Here is a 12,724-nt window from a genome sequence, read left to right as displayed (position 1 = left end):
CAGAGGCTTGTGCATCTCCAGGGCAGCCAGAGAACAAACAGGTGCTTTTCCTTGAAGCAAAACTTTCTTAAGAATGAAAAACCTGCATAAAAAACCTGAATAAAACCTGTTTTAATTCTCTGTCAGCCAGAAAATTCTCTTTGCCCAGTCTGCCACTTAGAGCGAAACATGTTGATGGATTTGTTGTGAGAGAGCTGAAAGTAAATCCACAAAAATGTGTCAGAGGGAAGGTGAAAACTTTGTAAGCTTTTTGGTCAGAAGACAATTTAATACCAGGTTTGAACACTGAACTGGAGCAGAATTAATACAATTATAACTTTAAATGCACAACTAGAAATCTAAATACGTTAAACCTAGTAGTGTGTTTGCTCTTTGCACCTCTTTATAGAGCTGGTTTAGTTTAATCTAGTCTTGGAATAGGAAGGGAGTATTCCAGCCTTCCTTGCTAATTTTGCTTTCCTAAAATAAGTAAGGTCACTTGAAATTCCTAGTTAAAAAAAAAAAAAAAAAGAAAAAAAAAAAAGCAGACATCCTTAAATAATAAATAAATCTCAGTGTGGTGATGATTTTTCTGTTCCATACAGCCAATAATTCTCTCAGCTCTGTATTTACCAATTCTTGCTTCCACTCTCAAGTGCTTTATATATAAACTGAGTAAGAGAGTATTTTGCTTTGAGCAGCATTTACTGCCATCAGGATCATTTAAAGCAAAAATAGAATTTTTGACTACATTCTTGAATTTTGTAGTAGGTTGTTGCCACTCTGCCCTGTTCTCCTCTGCACTAAAAAGCAGCAGTGGAAACTCTTGACATCCATTACAGACTTTCATTGCATTGGGCATTTCTAGGGGCAGGAAATTCAAATGGACTTTTTAACTGTTTCTTAACTTCTAGTGGAAGAAACTGTTTTCAAACAGAGGCTGTAAAGTTAATATTCAGAACAGGACTGTAAAGCTGGGGTTCAAGTCCTTTGTATTATGTGCTGGTTTTGTTACAGTAGAGACTCAGAAACTCTTTTTGTACTTGGTTAAGGCAAATATCCATACCTGAAGGCCAGATTATGGAAATTAAGTTTGATTTCTTGTGCAATCTTAATGTATAATTACAAAGGAAACCTGTATATAACCTGTGGGTTATATACCCTGTTAAATCATCTTAGAAAATAATTTTTTCCAGTTAAAATCCAGGTTGTATCTGCTTCTTCAGTGTGTGACTGTGGTGACTCAGAGCTGAGGAGGATCAGGGGGGTGACACTTCCCTTCCTGACACAGGAATCTGTCACCCATCCAGGAAAATCCCTCCTGTTGTGATGGCTCCACCAGGGCAGTCCCCACCCCATCCTGTCCTTCTCCTCCAGTGCAGTTCTCCCACATCATCTCCACAGCTCCCACCAGCACTGCCATTCCCCTGTGGCATCCTTGGATATTCCACTTCCATCCTCAGCTCCAGCCCCCTCTGAGATGGATGCAAAGTGTCCTGGTTTCTTTTTGGGGTGTGTGAGCACCGCCCCTGCTCTCTGAGCTGTTTTTAGTGGGTGGTTCAGTTTAAAATGCTGTGAAATCCCTGTTTGGGTATCAGCCACCTCAAGGAGTCCTTTGGCTTTTCCTGCTGGGCCTAGCAGAGGTTGGCTGGTGGTGTCTGAGGAGTGGCATTGCAGCCTGGAAATCCACCATGGAAACCCACCCTGGGAATCTCCACCATGGAAACCCACCATGCAAATCCACTATGGAATTCCAACATGGAAATCTCCACCCTGGAAATCCACCATGGAAACCCACCCTGGGAATCTCCACCATGGAAACCCACCATGCAAATCCACTATGGAATTCCAACATGGAAATCTCCACCCTGGAAATCCACCATGGAAACCCACCATGGAAACTTACCATTAAAGTCTCTAACCTGGAAATCCACCCTGGAAACACACCTTTGAAACCCACCCTGGAAACCCACACTGGAAATCCACACTAGAAATCTCCACCCTGGAAATCCACCATGGAATTCCACCATGGAAATCCACCCTGGAAATCTCCAACCTGGAAATCTACCATGGAAAACCACCATGGAAACCCACCCTGGAAATCCACCTGGGAATCTCCACACTGGAAATTTCCACTCTGGAAATCCACCCTGGAAATCTACCATGGAAATCTACCCTGGAAATCCACCCTGGAAATCTCCACCCTGGAAACCCACTATGGAAATCCACCATGAAATTCTGACATGGAAATCCACCCTGGAAATCTCCACCCTGGAAACCTACCCTTGAAGTCTACCATGGAAATCCACCTGGAAATCCACCACTGATTCCTTCCTCTACAAGTTTCCTTGATCTCGGTATTTTTATTTGAACTGGACCTCATCTGTAAAAAGCCCCACAAACAAGTAAATCTCTTTCTGTTGCCACGAACCCCAAATCCTTCTGAGAAGTGCTTAAGCACAAGGCCATCAAAATAAACAACAGCACAAATGTTTCCCTGGTCAGAGCACTGAACTCCCTGTTCCCATAACAGTGGAATAAAGTGCATTTTCTCACTGCTGAAAGAGCACCCAGGAAGGAGCCCCCAGAGCCTCTCACTTCCATCAAATTATTTTCCTTCTCTAAATTTTCAATCAAAAATTAAGGGCTCCAGAAGGCCTCTCAATCTAGGCCTCATGGTATTACCTTTTGCTAATTCTTTTATAGCAGGCATGTCTTGATCTGTGTTCTACCCTTTTATGCTCATAGGCTGCTTTTATTCATTTTAATCTGCATGTCTTCCTTAAATCTCGCTTTCCTCACTGTTTACACATTTTGTCAGTGTCTCTTCCACCAGCCAAGGTGTCTCTCCTTGCCAGATGCCTTCTTGCCCAACCCTGCAAGCCAGGAGATGTTTTTATGTCTCTGACTGTGACCATTTTCTGGTTCTTTGGGATATTTTTAATCCCGTTTTTCCAACTGTTGTAGAAAACTTTTTTTTTTCTCTCATGGATGCACTCTGGTGATCTGTAAGCCAGTTCATGCAGTTCTTCCAAGGGCATGAGGTTTTTATTTAAGACTTTTTTTTTTTTTTAATCCTGTAGGAGCTTTTAATGGTTTGCATCTCATCAGCTGTAATTCTAATGTGAAAATATTCCAGCAGTTAATGACATGGTGATTAGCAGTGGGAGAGCTGTGCCTCTCGGATTGCAGTTCTCATGCTGCAGGGGAGGTGCTGGAGCCCAGAAAATGCCCTTGGAAATTCTGGAGAGCCGGAGCAGACAGCCCAAATGCCTCTGGGAAGGGCCAGCACACCCCACAGGGGCTGAGCAGCTCCATCTCAGGAGGGGCTGCAAGAGCCCCAGAGGGCCAGGAGGGAGCTGAAAGGAGAGGAGGTGAAGGAAATAAGGAAATATCAGCTGCAGACAAAGACAAGGAGGAGATGCTGATGATCCCAGGGCAGGGCTTGAGGGGAGAATGCACCAGGGACAGATCTCATCCGGGAGAGGCAGAGATCACCTTGGGGTGATCCCCTCTGGGGCTCTTGTGCAGGCTGGGCTGCAAAGCCTCAGGGAACACCTCACCTGTGGTACAAAACTCACCATGCAGGGTCCATGGAAGCAATCCTTGCATTCCCAGACCCACTGTCCTGTCTTTGGCTTTGGGTCCTGCTGGAAAACCATTGGGATATTGGGACACAAGGCAGATGATGGACTTTGGATCTGATTAGCATAAGAGATTTGATAACAGGATGCCTTGGCAAGAGCAAATAGAACTTTGAGGATTAAATCTAGACTGCAAGAAGATTCAACCAGAGGGGTTTATCAGGAAAAAGAAAATTACACCAGACTTCTGCAAGCGAGAGATGTTTAAAATGTATACATTTGTTTATGTGATGATTAACCCAATCACTGTAGTAAAACATTACAGTATCCCTAGAATAAGAATATAAGCAGTTGTACTCCACAAAAAATTCAGATTTTTTGACCATCACACCAAATCCCCTCTCTCTCTCTTCATCACTGATAGAAAGCCACTGGAGGAGCACCGAGTTCTGTTGCCAGCTCCCATCTCCTCTGCACTCTGCTCGTGCACCCAAACTGATTTGTAGGAGCTGTTTCACCCTTCAGTGGCTGTGTCAAGGTCTGGGTTGACTTTAGGAGTTTGAATACTTGCATGGAGTTGTGTGTCAGCTCCTGCTGAAGAGGAGGGTGTCAGCTGCAGTCAGAGTCTGCTCCCCTCCATTCTCCCATGAAGTATCAAACGTGTGTGAACTCAGCTCTCTGGAAAAGTTCAGGGTTTGCTAAAGTGTTAAGACAAGAAATGTTCACCAATCTTAACAAAGAAGCACGTGGAGGGCACAAAAAGGTAACACAGATGCTTCCCAGGTAATAATAATATTAAAAATACAGTAATATAATATTAAAATACTGTACAGACACTGTGTTTAAAATGCAGATATAGTGAAAAATCTTGGCCAAAGCTGATTGACTCCAACAGAGAACGTGTGTCAAATGTATCCTTCCAGCCCTTTCCACTTAACTGCTTCATTCCTCCTCCCTCTGAGCATCTCAAATGTTTGTGTCTCAGTTTGTTGGCCTCCAAGGGACCCCTCTCTGTGCTTCGTGCTTTTGAACATCTCAGTCTCGCAAGATAACCCAGACTTTATGGAATGACCAGCCACATTTCTGAGCCTCCACCTGAAAAGGGACATTTCAGCCTGAAAAGGGACATTCCAGTCTAAAAATGGACTTGAGGTCATTTTTCCTGGTGCCATCTGAAGAGAAGAAGAAGTCAACGTGTCATTTTCTTTGTTAAATCCCTAAAATTGTAACATAAGCAGCCCATAATGCAAACCAGCTCATCTTTCAGCTTTCCAAACCTGCAGAGCCTCCAGGGGCAGGTCACTGTGGGGCAAAGGGACCTCCCCTTTGTGCATTGAAAGGGAAAATCCCATTGCAGAGGCCTCCATCCCTGATGAGCACTGAGATCACACTGGAAAATTGGAAAAATTAACTTCAAGATTTTAAGTCCCAAATTCTGAACCTCATTAATGCATTTGGAAGGAGGCAAGTTTATAGATGGACATCCAGAGGAAAAGTGATATTTCATGGAATTTCTTCACTCTTAAGATGAGCCCACACCTTAGAGCAGCCAGAGATGTGTTAAATCTCAGCTGGCAGTGGTTTTTTATGACAGACAGGTTGAGGAAGTGTGCACCCATCCAAGTTTTCCCATTTCTCAGCTCCCAGAGAATGCCAGCTGCTCTGGGTGGGTGTAGCAGACTACCCAGAGAATCTGGGTATTGTTTCAATTCCCAGGAAGCACTAGCTGGCCAGCTGGAGTTCTCAGCTGGTAGAGGACAGCTAATGAACCTGCAAAAGAGGGAAATCTCTGACAGAACGGGTTCAGTAAAACCCACAGCCCAGGGGTCCTGCCTGAGCAGGGAACAGCCGAAGGAGATGCAATTCCTTGAGTTAAAATCCTGTCAGCATCCCAGGAAATTCCCCATGGGAACGGGCAGTGCCACAAACCCTGCAGCTGGCAAGAGGGATTAGCAGCTTTCTGGAATTAGAGGTGGCACCATCTGCAGGAATTAAATATCATATCTGGTTATCTTCAAGGGAGGAGCTGGTGTGGTTTGCTCAGGAGCAAACCCCAGCCCCTCAGAGATGGCAGAGATGTAATAAAGCACATTTTAGCTCCTCAAGGGTGATAAGCAAGAGAATTATCTGACTCTTTATGGAGACAACAAAGGGATTTTTGGTAGCTCTTGCTTGGTTACAGCACAATCTATGCAGTCAAATTTAGAGTTCCAGTCTTGGTGTGGTGAAACCCCAGAAAGATTTGATATGAAATCAAAGGGAATAAATGTTTTTTTGACTGAATATTTCTCCTCTGTGTCACACCTTGTTGGAGAGGAGAAAAAGCACAGCTGTCACTGTCCTGTTCTGTTATAAAGGAACAGTCCTGGCCTGGGTGTGGAAGGATTTTATCCTGACTAGAAAAGAGCTGACATTACAACAAATGCTAAAAACCCCAACCATTTTCCTTTTAAAATAATAATCTGCAAACTGTAAACACATGTGCCTGGGGACTGAAAAGAAGATGCAAAATTGGAAAATGAGAAGTAAATTCAACTTGCTAAACTGAGAACAGTTTTCCACTTTCTTTGTTTTTTCTTAAGATGTAAACATGACTTCTGCTGAAATTCTAAGCTCTAGGAGTTGGGGGGCTTTTAGATGATTATGGGTTTTGATATCCATGTAAAATACTTCAGTGGCTCTGTTAATATTTTCTGTTTCATGAACATCCCATGTCTATAAACATTTGACATGGGATTAGATAATTCAGTAATTTATCATCTAAAAAGATGATGCCTCGGTCCAGGACTGGTGTTCAGCTGCTGAAAAGGAAAATATAAAAATATATAGTCCAAATTCCACTTAAAAATTGATAGAAGGTCATTAAAACTTAAATGAAATTCTTCTTTATAAATAGCCCAGCAGCAATCAGGGAAAATAAAAAAAAAATATTTATGGAAATTTATGGATATGATTAGAATGCTGAAATTTTGTGTGAACTGGGGCTGAATTTATCAGGTTGCATTTTCGGGGAGAAATGACTGACAAGAGGTTCCCAGATTTGTAGACATGGAGGTGAAGCAGCAGCTCAGCAGGGTAAAGGATAAATCATCCCCCAGCTGTGGCAGTTTGAGATTTCTCTCTTTTGCCTCAAAAACTGGAACCTGCTTTTCCTACCTGCTATTTCCCAGCTGAATTACTGGATTAGAGGACACTTTGGAGTGATATATGTCTGTTGTCTGTGGTTGATACTATGTTATTTTAGGTTATAAAATAACATAAAAACCTAAAACAGTTATATAGGGGTTAGGGTTATTTTAAACAAGCATTTGCCAGCAATTAATCTCAATTACAGCTTTCTTATCTCTTGCACGAATGCCACAACCCCTACAAAAATGCCATTTTCTCAGTGTCTTTTGCTCCCTTACAGTGAAAATGGAAAAGAAAGTCGGGAAGGAATCATAGGAAACACAATAATATGATTTTATTTTTTCACTGGAGGCTTTTACTTAAAGATAGGGAAATAGATTTATTTTAAGCTAACAATTGCTTGGCAAAAATCATGTATTTAATGGTCAGTATTTTCTTGTGGAATTTGAAATTTGGCTCTTGGATCAGAACTGAAATATTGGGTAAGTTGTCAGGAATCCTATTCACAAACCACCTTATTTTGGTAGCTGTGATAATATTTCCTTTCCTTGAGGCCTGATTTGCACAGCACACAACCCAACTACAATTCCTTAGGCTTTTGGTGAAGACTGCTCATCATTAAGGTATTTTCCACTGGCCTTCCAAATTTAAAGATGTATTTTACCAAACCCAAGTAAACACCACTAAATTAAACAAGTCCTCTCTGCCAGCTGGAAATGCCAGCAAAGCTTTCACAGGGCTTTTTTTCCCCTTTAAACAGTTTTTGCTCTCCCTGCCCCTGAGCCTCTCCTCAGAGTAGGTATTTTATCTGCATTATGGACAGAGTTCTATTGTTCTGTGCTTTTTGTGCTGTTTGCAAGCAGCAAATCCCACTATTCAGTGTTGTGCTGAGTTGTTTATGTCCCGTGTTGGCACGGTGACAGCTGAACACATCACAGGCAGAGCCAGAGCTTCGGAGCCCTGGAACAGCTCTGGCCTTGGGCTGCCAGAGCCCTCCTGCTCCCTGGAAACCTCAGCCCGGGCTCAGGAGGGATTTCCTTTCCCAACTGTTACCAGAGGAGAGTTATCTGCTCAGCAGAGAGACAGAACAGCCCCAGCTCCATCTCCAGTTAAGAAAGAATTCTCTTGTTTTAATGTAAATGTTCTGTGTGAAGCTGCTGCAGTCCAGACTACAGGTAGGCAGGATGTGTCACGGGAGCTTTAAATGAATATTATATCAGAATATTCCATAAATCCATGAATAGGAATGGCATAACAGGGAGCAGTTTAAATCATCCTCATCTTTGGTGGTGGAGCAAGAATACTCTGATTTAACACATGGTGTTATATCAGAATAGTCTATAAAAAACATGAATAGGAATGGCCTAACAGGGAGCTGTTTAAATCACCCCCATCCAAGGATGGCCACGTGTTATATCCGAATATTCTGTAGAAAACATGAATAGGAATGGCATAACAGGGAGCAGTTTAAATCACCCCCATCCAAGGATGGCCACGTGTTATATCCGAATATTCTGTAGAAAACATGAATAGGAATGGCATAACAGGGAGCAGTTTAAATCACCCCCATCCAAGGATGGCCACGTGTTATATCAGAATATTCTGTAGAAAACATGAATAGGAATGGCATAACAGGGAGCAGTTTAAATCATCCTCATCTTTGGTGGTGGAGCAAGAATACTCTGATTTAACACATGGTGTTATATCAGAATAGTCTGTAGAAAACATGAATAGGAATGGCATAACAGGGAGCAGTTTAAATCACCCCCATCCAAGGATGGCCATGTGGGAATGGCTCATGGCTGCAACCTGAGAGATGAAACCTCTGCAGTTTGCTCCTCACCCGCCCTCTTAGCATGGCACAGTTACTTTTATCTCTTTGCCAACACTGCCAAATCAATGTCAGGGAGGTGCCAGCCACTAAATGAATGGTAATTATGCCTGGGCTTTAGGTTTAAGATGACAAGAGGCAAAATTATAATGATTTTATCATCACAGAATCATCTTCAAACACACAGACAATGAGATACCTGAAATCCAGATGTATCCTCTGTATTTCAGTTCCTGTACTTGTGAGGGTTTAATTGTTCAAGGTGTTTTTGTGTGTTGGTCTGTACATAAATTCACAGCTTGGGTGGATTAAAGAGGTGTGTGAGGAAGAGGAGAGATCTTGACTGCTGAGTTTATCAAACACCCAAGACAAGAAACAAAATGTCCTGAGCAGAAGCTCATCTGGGCACAGTGTGGTTTCTCTCCTGAGCTTTGTTTTGCTCTGCTTTGTTTTGCAGTTTGCCCAGCTGGTGTCTGTCTACAAAACTTTGGGCCCAGAGAAGTTCCCTCTGATCGAGCAGACGTTCTACCCAAACCATAAGGAGATGGTAGGTGCAAACAGCAGTGCTAAATTTGCTTCCTGTGCCTGTAAAACAGGGATTGGGACACACAGTTCCCTTGTCCCATTTACTGCCTACTCCAAAAGCCATTTTGGCAGCTTTCAGGGGAGGTGGGACAGGGTGAGTACTTGAAATCACTGTGATGGTGAGCTGGAGGGTGCTCAGATGGGACAGTGGTCATTTTTCAACTGCCCAGCTGCAGATCTCAGAGAGATTAAATGCTTTCAAAGACACTGAACAGCTCTGAAAGTGCAGGGGTGACTTGCATGGTTTGTTTTCCCTCCAGTCCTTCCTGGTGCACTCACGGTGTTTGTGGTCTTTGGAGGTGATGCACTGGGCACTGCAGAGCTTTGAACTCGGCCAAAATCAGGGTTGTGACTTGTGATCTTCAGGTACCTGAGCTAACACTGATTCCCAGTGCTCTACAGACAGAAAAAGAACACAGATGAGCCTGACAGAGTCCACGGAGCACCCAGATGATGGTTTTAGGCTGTGGTTCAGTTTTAGGCAGCAGTGAGGAGAAGGGTGTGGGACACAATGACCCTTAAGAGATCCTTCAAACTTGAGAGTGGCTGTAATTTTTTTGAAAAAAGCAGGACTTCTGGGTGCATTGCTAAACTGCAGTCCATAGAAAAAAAGAACATTTCATTCTGGGGCAAGAACTAATGTGTCAGACTTAAAAGTTTATATGGCATATTTTTCTGAGTGTAGCAACCCTGTGAGCGGTTTTCCCCATCTTCATTCCTCTACATTGCTCATTAAAGCCAGAACTTGTTATTTCTCTTTTGTTTGAACTTTTGAATGTCGTTCTCCCCAGCCAAGTAATTTTTTTTACATATTTCTATGGTAATGAATGTTAATCTAGAGAAAATGAACCGTTTGGGTATTGCATTGCCACTCAGGACTGCTGCAATAGTTCCTGTGATGGCACTCTTTTGGTTTTATTCCTCCTGAAGAAAGCATCTGGTACTTTGTGGCTTGGGCAATAATCAGGCAATGTGGTATAAGACAACATTTTGTTTTAATTTCTGGAGTGGGTTGTAAGATGATCTGGAAATCAGAGTCTTCTGATGCTGCACTGAAACCATATCATGTTATTTTGTTTTGGGTTTTCAACACTTAATCAACAGCTGGCCTCGTTGGCATTTGTTGATGCAGAATTTGGCAATTACAGTTTAAAATATTTTTTGGTGTTCCTCTTGCTCTTTTCCCTTCCTTTTTTGTTCTCCAAAAGGGAACCTGGAGCTGTCCCCTGCTCCAGTGCAAACCAGCTCAGGGGGGATGTGGGGAGAAGGAAAAAGCCCCAAATCTCTGGGAATTGAGGGTCAGCTGAGCGTGCCAGAGGTGCTCCTTTCATCCTCTGCTGATCATTTGTGCTGAGGCTTTAGGCAATACAAGGTAAATAAACAAAGATGCCATTCTTTTGTGTAAAAATGGAGCTGCTTTAATGAAACACTTCTTGAAACAGAAACATTCATCCCAGACTGATCACAAAAAACGCTGTGAGGCTTTTGAACTCCTTGCTGGTTGAGTCATATCTACAGCCTTTCCCTCAGTAATTAGTTCCCTTTATTTCACTGCATTCCCACCTCTTCTGTTCTCTGCAAAAACAACATGGCTTCGCCAACGTAATTGCTGAACAATTTAATTAAAACCTAAGTGGAACGTTGAGGAAACACCAGCAATGTTCCAGGTGGTGATTTTTTCCCTGCTCACCTATACAATCTCCCTTCTCTCTTCTTTTCCCTACTCTCACCAAAAGTCATGTGAGTCATTTTCAAATTAAAGTCAAATGTTGTGCCAGGCTGTATTTCTGTAACAGTAACACAAACACAGTTTCAAGAAGCAAAAAGAAAACGTTGTAAAAAGAATCTTCTGTTGATAAGATATCAATGCCACTACAGTAAAAATCCTGGTATTAAAATTACATATTCAGAATGCCGCGTTGTAGTCAAGCCTTTTGAGAATCTTCCTCAGGGAAAATAAAATCTCATTCTGAGCTGGGTTTTTGTAAAGGTTTTCTTGCCACATTTATTGATATGAGGGAAAAAAACCCCAAATCTTGGTACCATCCATTGTGGGAAGTTTGGGCAGATTTCTGCTCAGCCATAAATGAAAGCAGACAGACCTTCATTGTGAAACACCTCATGAGGGCTATTTTATAGCAGGAAAAGTGGGGATTTTTTAAAAACTAATTGTGGCATGCAATTTGTATCACACTCTGTCCATAAATACCAGAGAAAGCATTTCTTTGTGCAAGGTGCACAGAGAAGGCAATTGGGCTGGGTGAGTTGAGGTTCAGGTCTAATTACTGTAAAACTGAAATAGGACCAGAGCTCTGGGGGGCTAAAAATCTGAAAATACCTGTTTGCTGTTATCCAAAAGGCACCAGCCCATCAAAATGGATTTGGAGACAAATGCTACAGGACTGGTATTGAATATTAACCACTGAATATTAACCTTTGTGGTTATTAAGCTGTGTAGGCTTCTCCAGGTATTGGTTTGCTCTGACACGAGGAAATGAGGCCTGGCTTTGAATCTTTCTGGAAATTAATAATATAAATGCACAGCACTGTCAGTAAATAGCTCTGCCAATACTGACACTGCAATATCAATTATTTTTCATAAGAAATGTCGATTTTTATTCTTTTTGTTTCATTAATGTAAGTCTATGGTCCAAATTGTTAGTGTTGGGAAATTTTTGGTTTGTCTTGAGTAAAGCAGAAAACAAACTGGGCTTTACATTTGGCAGCACATAGATATGGTTTTAATTTAGGGTTGTAAATTAAAAGAGCCAGACTGATTTATAGTAAACAAAAAGTGAAACATTGGCTTTTATATATTATGGGCCACCTATTCCTCAAAGGAATAATGACACGTTTTCCTGTTGGCCTTGCACCATTTGCATTTCACTGGAAATGTATAAACTTAGTCACAGAAAAAGTAAGACTGTTGCCAATCCTGTCCTTTAGATAGTAAAATCTGTCAGAAAAGGCAGCCACTGGAGATCCCCATTCTGACTGAGGGCTCTGCCCCTTTTTTCTGGGGCACAAATAGTCTGAACTTTGGCATTTACACTTCCCAAAGTTTCACCACTGTGAATTGAATTGCTTTTATAACGTTAAATACATGCGTGAAGGACTAGTTACTAACTCCAGTCATCAAATCAGGAAAGTTATGGCACTAAAAAAGTTACAGGCAAAATGTGCTGTAACCCTTCTCTAATTTGAGTTCACAAGTAGCCAAATTCTCTGACAGGGTATGGTGGGTGTTCATGAATGAAAAACAATTAAATTCTATTAACTATGGTCAAATATCTGAGAGCTTCCAGAAATCGTTGCTGTGTAAGTCATGCAATATTTATTGCATGTATTTTCAGGTGAGTTTCTAAAGTTTTAACAGTGCTGGGGTACAAGTACTGGTCATGTATTTAGGGAGGTTTTTAGTGCAGCTGCCCTGAGGATGGACGTTGTTCTTGTAGCTCTGAGCAGTTTTAGCCTGTCATCATTTGGGCTTGAAATTTGTTCCATGGAAAGCTTAAATCCATGGAATAATAGGAATAATAATTAAAAATCTGGTTTTTCCTTCAGCAAGGTGTAGTTAGTCCATAGGAATACTGGCTTGGGAAGGGGGCTGTGATTA

The 12,724-nt window shown here is 42.0% G+C and overlaps 1 protein-coding gene across 1 annotated transcript in view; it reads left to right on the top strand.

Moving 5' to 3' along the window:
* Positions 1–12,724, top strand: part of SYN2 (synapsin II) — a 165,850-nt gene that overhangs the window by 77,005 nt on the left and 76,121 nt on the right. Inside the window, exon 5 of the mRNA XM_068201492.1 lies at positions 8,981–9,070. Within this exon, the coding sequence (XP_068057593.1) occupies positions 8,981–9,070 (90 nt within the window). The remainder of the gene's footprint in view (positions 1–8,980; positions 9,071–12,724) is intronic.

The sequence above is a fragment of the Anomalospiza imberbis genome, chromosome 11, assembly GCF_031753505.1.
Source record: "Anomalospiza imberbis isolate Cuckoo-Finch-1a 21T00152 chromosome 11, ASM3175350v1, whole genome shotgun sequence".
In the NCBI taxonomy this organism is placed as follows: Eukaryota; Metazoa; Chordata; class Aves; order Passeriformes; family Viduidae; genus Anomalospiza; species Anomalospiza imberbis.
This window is presented reverse-complemented; position numbering and strand designations above follow the sequence as displayed.